A 10433-nucleotide genomic window follows, 5' to 3' on the forward strand; every position below is an offset into this window, starting at 1 on the left:
TTGATCTCAGATTGCAAATGCCTTAGCAGACCTGGTGCTCAGGGGCAGCAGCAGAAGGCCATTGCTTTCACCTCCTGCCTGCAAGCTCCCAAAGGCACCTGGTGGGCCACTGCAAGTAGCAGAGAGCTGGACTAGATGGACTCTGGTCTGATCCAGCAGGCTTGTTCTTATGTTCTTATGTTCTTACTTCCCACCAGCAGTGGCGTAGTGGTTAAGAGCAGCAGTGGCGTAGTGGTTAAAAGCAGGTGCATTCTAATCTGGAGGAACCGGGTTTGATTCCCCGCTCTGCCTCTTGAGCTGTAGAGGCTTACCTGGGGAATTCGGATTAGCCTGGGCTCTCCCACACACGCCAGCTGGGTGACCTTGGGCTAGTCACAGTTCTTCTGAGCTCTCTCAGCCCCACCCACCTCACAGGGTGTTTGTTGTGAGGGGGGAAGGGCAAGGAGATTGTAAGCCCCTTTGAGTCTCCTGCAGGAGAGAAAGGGGGGATAGAAATCCAACTCTTCTTCTTCTTCTTCTTTAAGCAGTTACATTGTTAGGAGTTAGGAATGCACCTCAATCAACTGGGTCCCATCCCTAACACAAAGCCAATCAGAACTCCAGTGTCCAGTCAGACGCCCCTGTGGGTAGAACACTGGGTAGAACCAAAACACTGGTGGCACCAGGAAAGTTGCTGGTGGCACACATAGGCATCATGTTGAAGATCCCTGTGCTACACCCAAGCTTGCCGAATGGCTTTGAGTCAGTGTCACTGTCTGACGTGTCTAGGGCAGAGGTGGAATTCAGCCGGTTCGCACCAGTTCTACTGAACCAGTGGCTAACCGGCTGAATCCCACCATGGGACCACCCCAGGGCGGCTGCAGCCTAGAGGTGCACGGCCCGATCGACAGCCGCCCTGTGGTGGTGCCATGGCATGCGGCCTTTGGGGGAGGGCCGGGAGACCTGCTGGAGCACCAACACAGCAGGCCACCCAGACAGGCTGCGCCGTGAGCCTCTGGGCTGGTGGCGTGTCCTGCTGGGATGGCCTGCCTTGCTGGCGCTCCAGCAAGCCTCCTGGCCCTCCCCGAATGGCTGCTCCACAGCCGGCCACCTGACGCTGCTGCCTTCCCTTGGTTCCCCCCAAAGGGAGGCGGGGGCACAGCAGCCAGGTAAATGGGCGCATGGTGAGTGGGGCACACACGGTGGGGTGGGGGTGAATGGGTGGTGGATCCGGTTGGATCCCGCCACTGGTCTGGAGTTTACTCAAGTTGTTCAACTCCAAAGTCCTGGTCCAATAAAGGACGTAAGAGGTGAGAGGTAAAGTCAAACAAGTATAAGTTTATTTGGCTGCAGCAGCAATTTTCATTGAGGCAGAAGCGAAGGATACAGCAGGTTTGCAAGTTTTATATTGTTTACAGAGTCATAAATTCAACAGCACCGTAGCATCGTCAGGGAGGTCCAATAAACCCTGCTTATCCTACTTTAGAGGGTTGTTGTGCAGATGAAGCAAGCTCAGCTCCTTGGAGGAAAGGGGGATGCAAAGGTGACAATGAACTGAGCCGGATGTTGGTGCGAGCACACCTCCCATAAACACGTGATCACACATTCAGATTAACATGAGGAAGTAGCCTGCATGTTTGTTTAGGGCGAAGAAAACCAGGATCTTCTGTCTAAAAGAGATGGCTGCGAATAACAAGTTCTCAGTTGGAAAAGATGCCGGAGACTGGATTTAAAAGGAATGTTGAATTTATTGAGGGATTTGGTACAATAGTGGGGCAGGGGCTGTACATGACCTATTCTAAGCAAATACTAGTGCAGTGATGGCAAACCTTTTTGAGACCGAGTGCCCAAACTGCAACCCCAAACCCACTTATTTATCATAAAGTGCCAACACGGCAATTTAACCTGAATACTGAGGTTTTAGTTTAGAAAAAATGGTTGGCTCCAAGGCATGCGTTACTCGAGAGTAAGCTTGGTGGTAGTTGTTGGCTTGCTTTGAAGGAACCGTGCAACTCTTCCAACGGGTGAATCACGACCCTAGGAGGGTTTACTTGGAAGCAAGCCCCATTGCCAGCAACCGAGCTTACTCCCAGGTAAAGGATCGTGCTTTAGTTCTTCGCATGAAAACCAGTGCTTAACAGAAGCTTTAACAGGACATAGCTTAACAGGGTTGGTTATTAGCCACCAGCAACACTGCTTCACCAAAACTAGGTCTTAGGTTTGATGCTAATAATCGAGCCCAGCTGCCCAGGCCAACCAAATGTGTGTGGAGGGAGGGACGATTCCCCCCCGCACGACGAATTCTATTTGTGCGTGCCCACAGAGAGGGCTCTGAGTGCCACCTCTGGCACCCGTGCCAGAGGTTCACCATCACTGTACCAGTGGTATGAAATCAAAGCACAGACCCATTCCTCATCCCAATTAATATAGCAACAACAACCAAACATTCAGCAGAGCTACTCCAGATCGGAGCAGGAATTACTCTAGGAGTTAAAGGTGTACACGAGGAGAAATGGGGAACAGGAGAGGAAAAGTGAAAACACTTGGACCACGGGTGCCCAGAACAGAGGTGGATTTCGCACGGCACAAATTCAATGTCTTCAGGCCGTTATAAAAACCGTTCGGGTGAAGAACTTTGCATTGCTCTCTACCCCGAAATGAGTTCAGCCAGTTATATTCCTCTCAACCCGGGTTTTTCAAAGATCGCAAAACTAGCAATCTTTTCCTCTCAACTTGGGTTGAGCACGATTCCTGACTGCTGAGAAAAACAGCCGCAGGCAGGAAACTCTGTGTTTCTCCTGCTCAAACCTCTTACTTTAATTTTTGCCACTCATGCCGACAAATTGGTATGCTGCAGCAGATTCTCTGTGAAGATTCTGCATGGGGTTTTCCTCTGTTTGCATCTCATCCATCTGTTGTTAAACTTTCAAAAGTAGACGAATAAAGTTTATTTAGCCTAGCTATCCCGTGCACATGCTGTTTTTCTTTTTCTATTTTGAGGGGGCTGTCTGAGAAGCTACAGCGAAACTATTAGAGAAGCTGCAACATGCGCATATTTGTGTTGCCGTAACTTCCCAGACGGTCCCCTCAAAACAAAGGGGAAACAACACGTGCACAGGATCGCTAGGCTAAACAAACGTTATTCATCTACTTTTGACAGTTTCATAGCAAACGGATGAGCTGCAAGCAGAGGAAACCTCAGAGGGGAATCTCCATTGAGAATCTCCTGTAGCACATAAAACGGCCGTCCTCACTGTGAAACTGACAAGACCTATGTGCAGCAGGTGGGAAAGAAGATCCGCCTGTGTTCTTCCATGCTGTGGGAATGCAGAATCCCCAAATGGATCTTTTTATAATGTTTAAAAGGTGTTGTATTTATGCTGTGCAGAATCCACCAGAGATGCACAAAGTGTCAGTTCTCTGTGTGGACCAAGTGTAGGGGTGCGTTAGCGAACCCAGTAGAGCCTCAGAAAGTGCACAGGAATGCCTGCGCCATCTGTCCCCCCCCGGGCTCACACGTACGCACATCACGAGATCTCCCAGACACCCAAGTCACAAGATACCTGAATGTGGATTCGATCCAGACAGGAACGTACGCAACCCTCCGCTGAGTCATGAATTGCGCAACCTTCTCCCGCTCTCCCGCCTTCCCAAAACCCTTAATAAAGGTGCCAGGGACCCCAGCTCGGCAGATTAGCCAGACCAGGCAGACTAGCCAGATCAGCTAGACTAGCCGCTGGCTTCTCTCCACCAGTTCCTGATATTGCTGCGTCTCGTCTCTTCATTGCGTCGTCGTAACGACTTCACCAAGTGCTTTGGAAAATACAGGAGGGGGGGGGGAATCGATCAATAGGGAAACCAAAGGTTACCTGTAGGGTTGCTAGCTTCATTTTGGGAGATACCTGGAGATTTGGCCAATGGGAGGGTCTGAGGAAGACAGGGTTTGGAGAGAGTCTAATGGCGCATTTTCCAAAGCAGCCATTTTCTCCAGTTGAACTATCTCTGCTGTGATAGCAGGAGATCTCTAACGACCACCTGGAGGCTGCCAACCATAATTACCTGTCCTATTCTGCGAAGAAATCAGATAAAAGAAAGCGGGACTCCGCCCAGTGTGTGCTGGGAGTCTCTGTTGCAGGTCAGCCGCTGTCCAGCGCCAGACCCCAATTACTGGCTTTAAAATGAAGCTAGTAATGAGGTTTGGGCCCGTCTCCTATAATGGGTTTCTTTTCAGGAAACAACAGATTACGATAGAAGGTAGAGGAATGCTTGAGAGCCGGGCAACTTAGCAGGAGAAAACTGCAGGATTGACTAAATGGCACTGGGGACGGGCAACAGAAAGGGACATTTTTTATTGAGTTGTAATTCAGGATTACAAAACTGGAGACATGAAGCTGACTCATATAGTCGGCGGGAGCTTTGGGGACAATGGGAAGATCTGAATCGGAGTTCCAAACTATCCCAAGGCACTGAAGATCGAGATTGCGGTAATGGTCAGCGATTGCATATCATGTAAAAGACAATACCGGAAGAGGCACTTTTGTCCTCTGGCTCGGCATGGCTTAACTGTTTCTGTCTTGTTGCTGCAGTATCCCCTGGGCTACAGTATTCAGGCACTAGTTCTCAGATCCATTCGGTGCAGACAAGCGGGTCCAAAACCACAGCTTTTTATTTACAGGAGGAGCAACTCTTAACAACCGTCAGCTTTAGCAAGCGTGCAAGAACTGGGAATTGAAACCTAGAGTTCCTGCAATGGCAGCCAAACTAAACCACACAGACAACAGACTGTTCAATCAAGTACATATTTACACCGTAAATATACCATAGTTGGCGCTCCCTGATTTCTCACCTAAAGGCTTCCTTGGAAGCATTTGCTGTCGTCGTCGTCCCAAGATCCTCGGCTATGTTCACCGCTGCAAAGTTTTCCATGAGACACGAATGCATGGCCGTTCCTCCATATGTTCTCAGTGCACTTCACAGGATTTGTTCACAGTGTTAGACCTCCAGTACATGCATTCAGGCTGGGAGGGAGGGGTGTACAGATCAAATCTGGGAGGGCTGGCAATACCCCCAGGCAAATACCAGTGTGAGTTTCTCTCTTTTGGTCGATTCCCCACGGTCAATTAAGAAGAAAAAGAAGAGTTTGGATTTATATTCCCCCTTTCTCTCCTATAGGAGACTCAAAGGGGCTTACAATCTCCTTGCCCTTCCCCCCTCACAACAAACACCCTGTAAGGTAGGTGGGGCTGAGAGAGCTCCGAGAAGCTGTGACTAGCCCAAGGTCACCCAGCTGGCGTGTGTGGGAGTGTACAGGCTGATCTGAATTCCCCAGATAAGCCTCCTCCACAACTCAGGCGGCAGAGCTGGGAATCAAACCCGGTTCCTCCAGATTAGATGCACGAGCTCTTAACCTCGTACGCCACTGCTGCTCTGCGTGACACTCACGCAAAATATCGAGGTTTGGTTCAAATCTCCTCACAACAATAATGAAAAAGAATGAAAGAAACAACAGCTCTTTACTGTTTCTGCAGGAAATCTGCCAGGACCCCAAATTCATCAGTGAAGGGATGAGACAGACCGATGTCCGCCAGGGGAAGCTGGGTAAGTTTCCATAATTTCTCCTTTGCTGGAACATCACGGTTTTGATGTGTTTGATTTTGGCGCCCTTTTATTGTTCCAGGCGGGTTCTCGGAGCTTTTATTTTGTTAATTCATTCACTAAAACATTTATAATCTGTCTTTCCTCGTGGTGCGAGGAGGCTTTGCAATAATAGGAACGTTTGCAGTTAAAACAACCCCCGCCCCAAAAAACAAAAAAAACCCGGCAAGCCCCAAATCTCCCCCTCCTCAAAAGATGTCTATTATTCCAATCCTCTCAAAAGAACCCTGACAAAAAGGCAGTTCTTGCAACGCCTCCTGAAGGTCTCCAAGGAGGGGGCCCCACTCGCCTGTCTAGGGAGCCCATTCCACAAAGTCCGAGCTATGCTAGCAGTTGTGTAGTGCCAACGGGACAGGGGAGGGGCGCCCTGCCACAGGCGTGCACCATTGGGGTCATGTGGGGGGCGGAAAATTGCCCCACCCCCCCTCTTCCCGCCTTCCACCCCATGCCACCCCACTTACCTTAGTTGAAAAAGCAGCCAGGTGGGAACTACACTTCCCAGGAGACCTTGTGAGCCCCCCCCCCGGGAGGCCTCTGCAGGAGTTGGGGATCGCAAGGTCTCCTGGGAAGTGTAGTTCCCACCAGGCTGCAGGAGAGAGGAACTAAGGGGCAGGAGAGAAGAACTAAGGTAAGTTGGGGGGGGCACAGGAGGGGGGAGGGGGAGCGTGAAGGGGTGAAATGCCATAATGATAGAAAAGGCTCCGGGCTCTATTTGATGCCAGATGGAGGGCCACCTAAGTGGTGGGGCAGCCAAAAGATGGCTGTCTAATTACCATAATTGGCACACGGGATCATATGGAAACAGTCGGGAGTCAGTAATTTAATGGGGGAAGTTGTTGCTACCATTGCTGAGAAAGAGAACTTTACTTCATTGTGAGGAAGTTGCATCCTGTAATTCCAACAAGCAAACTCACACCAACATGACAGGTTGCTTTGATCTCTGGATGGAGAAACCGGAAAGGCTATGGAAATTTACCCGACACAAAAATAGGAGCCAAATGGGCACTTCAAAGGGTTGGAGCGCCGCATGGCAAGGAGGGGAGTTTTCCTGAGGGGAAAAGGACAGAGGAAAAGGGGCATTCCATCATGGACCTAGCCCTGAGAAGCATCTCTCTTCGCTTGGGGTCTAAACAGGAACAACAAGAATGTGCTCAGCTGAGAAATCTCTGCAACTGAAGTTTATTTTTATTTCTTTGTTTTGAATTTTCACAATAAAATCCTTGAGAACTCAGCTGGTTTGGAGTTATTGGAAGAAAGGACCCAGGTTTTACAGAAACAAGTGTGGCTCTCCCAGGCTTGATTTCATCATATAGTAGCAGCAATAGAGGCAATACATAGAGGCAATAGAGGCAACAGCAATACATCCTGCACGTGAGCTCCCAAAGGCACCTGGTGGGCCACTGCGAGTAGCAGAGTGCTGGACTAGATGGACTCTGTTCTGATCCAGCTGGCTCGTTCTTATGTTCTTATGTTCTTATATGCCCATGTTATGTTCAGCCATTTGGCCCGATTATTTACTGCGAGCTCAATACTGGGACTAATTAATTGCTGTTTCATGATGTTTTGTGAGCCCATGATTGGGTGATTTTTTTGAGTGATAAAAGTTGAATAATTTAGACTGACACTTAAAAGCTCGGGTGAATGGATTTAAAGATACAGGCACTGGGGCACCGGGAGCCATTAAGGTTCATGTGCATGTAACGAGCATGTATATATATTTGACTGACTTGTGGACACCTACCCCAACCACACAGTATGGTCAGAGGTGGGATCCAGCAGGTTCTCACCAATTCCCGAGAGTGCGGTTACTAATGATTTGTGTGTGCCGAGAGGGGGTTACTAATTGGGTCTGCTTTTCTGTTAGAAATCCCATTAGGTCCAAAAATCATAAAGTCCTGTTGTTTCCTATGTGGCTGGTTAGCGAAGGTAGAAAACGGGATCATTCTCCCTGTTGGGCTGTTTTAAAAACATGTTTTAGTAATATGGTAAAGTCCCTGGTTTAAGGAAAGTATCCTTCTTTTGATTGCTAGAAACAAAATTAAGTATTTGAAAGTATTAAGTATTTGACAGGCAGTCAATTAGAGGAGAAGTCGTTGTTTCTGTAGGCAGTAGACGATAGGACTTGCTATAATGAGTTTAAATTATGGACAGAAAGATACCAGCAGGAAATTAGGAACTTTTTTTTTACAGTAAGAGTTTTTTACAGTAACAGAGAAATTATTAATGCCCCGCCCCCGGAATGCCCGGCCACGCCCCCGTCGTGCCCCGCCCAGCCCCATTGGCGCTACGCCACTGTTGGAATCCCACCACCATGGGAACCTGTTACTAAAATTTTTGGATCCCACCACTGAGTATGGTTCACCCACCTGGTGTTTGGCACCCCTGCTCTGAGATCATAACTATACTGCAAAATGCAAACCACGCATAAGGCACGCGGTCTCCCAGCATGATAATGTAACAGAAAACAAGGACAGCACTATGCATCTCCGTAACGTTTCTGTCTGAACCAAGAGAGAGAATGTCAGGATATTCTGTGTGGATGAGTCGTCCCTGTTTGCTCTTCCAAACGGTGCAAAGAAAATCGACTTCTCTTGCCTGAAACAGGGGACTGTTGGTTCCTGGCAGCCGCCGCCTCCCTCACCTTATACCCACAGCTGTTGAGGAGGGTGGTCCCGCAGGATCAAAGTTTTAACAGTGAGGATTATGTCGGTATCTTCCATTTCCAGGTGAGCTTTCCTGCCCAGCCTGCAGGGTACCTTAGACCTTCCACACGTCTTCCTGTTGCTCAGAGTGATTGGTGGTGTCTAAGCCAGCCATTCTCAACCGGGGTTCCGTAGTACTCTGGGGTGCCGTGAGCATGTCCCAGGGGTACCACGGCAACACTACCGCCCCCCCCCCTCATTTTTGTGGTGTCTCCCACCGGTGCCAGCAAGGACATGGAGCTGGCCCATGGGGCAGGGCCTGCCACAAGGTCAGCAGCCACCACCACCCCCAGTGCTTCCCTTCACCCTGGGAGGGGAAGGTGGGGGGTGTGGCAAGCAGGGGCAATGGGAGGGGAAGGTGGAGGGTGGCGGCAGGGGTACCGTGAGATATGAAGAGTGAGGTCAAGGGGACCCTGACCTCGAAAAGGTTGGGAAACACTGGTCTAAGCCCTAATGAAAGTGGAGCCATGGGGCCAGCATGCAGTGGCGTAACTAGGCAAACTGGAGCCCTGGGCAAAACCTGAGTTTGATGCCCCCCCCAGGCGCGTGCCCAATGCAACGCGCACCCCTCCCCCTTGTAGCTACACCCAGTGGTGTATCTAGGCAAACTGGAGTTTGGCGCCCCCCATGGGCAGCCACCCTCCCTCACTGTGACCAAGCAATGATTTTTTACACCAGGTCGTTTCAAAGTCACCATCACATTATAGAACGTGCCCCAACTCACAAATCTGAACACAACAATAGGCCATGCCACACAGCAGAAATAATTTTTGAAAACATTTTCAAAATGCTTTCAAAATGTTTTATTACTGCTATGAAAACATTTTATGGTGTTGTATCCAGTATCCCCAATTGGGGGAAACAGGATCACTTTCAATGTTTCAAAGGAGAATCTGGGCTCCCTAGTTTAAACAAGTGATGCTGGAATCCACCCCCAAACTGCATTATTTTCAATGGTGTTTAAACTAGGGAGCCCAGATTCTCCTTTTAAATCCACCTTAAAGGGAGAATCTGGGGTTCCCAGTTTAAACAACATTGGAAGTAATGCTATTTTGGGGTTAATTCTCCCCCACCCTGAAACAGCATCACTTGCAATGTTTAAACTGGGGACCTCAGATTCTCCCTTTAAATCCATGTCAAATGCGGGGGGATTTAAAAGGAAAATCTGGGGAAATTTGGGAGGTGCCTGCTGGCAGGGGTGCAATTGTTAAGCTATCAGCACCAAACTTTCAGGGTATCTTTAGGAGACTCCCCTAATGATGCCACCCAGGTTTGGTGAAGTTTGGTTCAGGGGGTCCAAAGTTATGGACCCTCAAAGGTGTAGCCCCCATCTTCTGTTAGCTCCCATTGGAAACAATGGATGATGGGGCATCCCCTCTGGGAGTCCATAGCTTTGGACCCCCTGGACCAAACTTCACAAAACCTGGGTGGTATCAGTAAAAGATTCTTCTGATGATACCTCCCAGGTTTGGTGAAGTTTGGTTCAGGGGGTCCAAAGTTATCGACCTTCAAATGTGTAGGCTCATCTCCTATTAGCTCCCATTGGAAACAATGGGGGATGTGGCACCCCCTTTGGGAGTCCATAACTTTGGACTCCCTGAACCAAACCTCACCACACCTGGGTGATAGCATCAGGAGAGTCTCCCAAAACATCCCTGAAAATTTGGTGCTGCTAGCCGAAAAACTGCGCCCTCTGCAGACCAAAAATGGAAAACCACTGAAAATACAAAAAATCCCCCAAACAAACCTGTGCCTCCCACAGGGCTGCGCCCAGGGCAACTGCCCACTTTGCCCAATGGGAGGAATGCCTCTGCCAGCATGGGCAGAAACCAGGAAGAAGAAGAAGAGTTTGGATTTATATCCCACTTTCTCTCCTGTAGGAGACTCAAAGGGGCTGACAATCTCCTTGCCTTTCCCCCCTCACAACAAACACCCTGTGAGGTGGGTGGGGCTGAGAGAGCTCCGAGAAGCTGTGACTAGCCCAAGGTCACCCAGCTGGCGTGTGTGGGAGTGCACAGGCTAATCTGAATTCCCCAGATAAGCCTCCTCCACAGCTCACAGGGCGCAGAGTACTGGGAATCGAACCCCGTTCCTCCA

At 49.5% G+C, this 10433-nt stretch overlaps 1 protein-coding gene across 1 annotated transcript in view; it reads left to right on the forward strand.

Annotated features, from left to right (window-relative positions):
- The window catches only part of LOC125434135 (calpain-12-like), a 69307-nt gene that overhangs the window by 909 nt on the left and 57965 nt on the right, over window positions 1-10433 (forward strand). Inside the window, exons 2-3 of the mRNA XM_048499129.1 lie at window positions 5508-5577; window positions 8239-8360. Of these exons, the coding sequence (XP_048355086.1) occupies window positions 5508-5577; window positions 8239-8360 (192 nt within the window). The remainder of the gene's footprint in view (window positions 1-5507; window positions 5578-8238; window positions 8361-10433) is intronic.

The sequence above is a fragment of the Sphaerodactylus townsendi genome, linkage group LG06, assembly GCF_021028975.2.
Source record: "Sphaerodactylus townsendi isolate TG3544 linkage group LG06, MPM_Stown_v2.3, whole genome shotgun sequence".
NCBI classification, from domain to species: domain Eukaryota; kingdom Metazoa; phylum Chordata; class Lepidosauria; order Squamata; family Sphaerodactylidae; genus Sphaerodactylus; species Sphaerodactylus townsendi.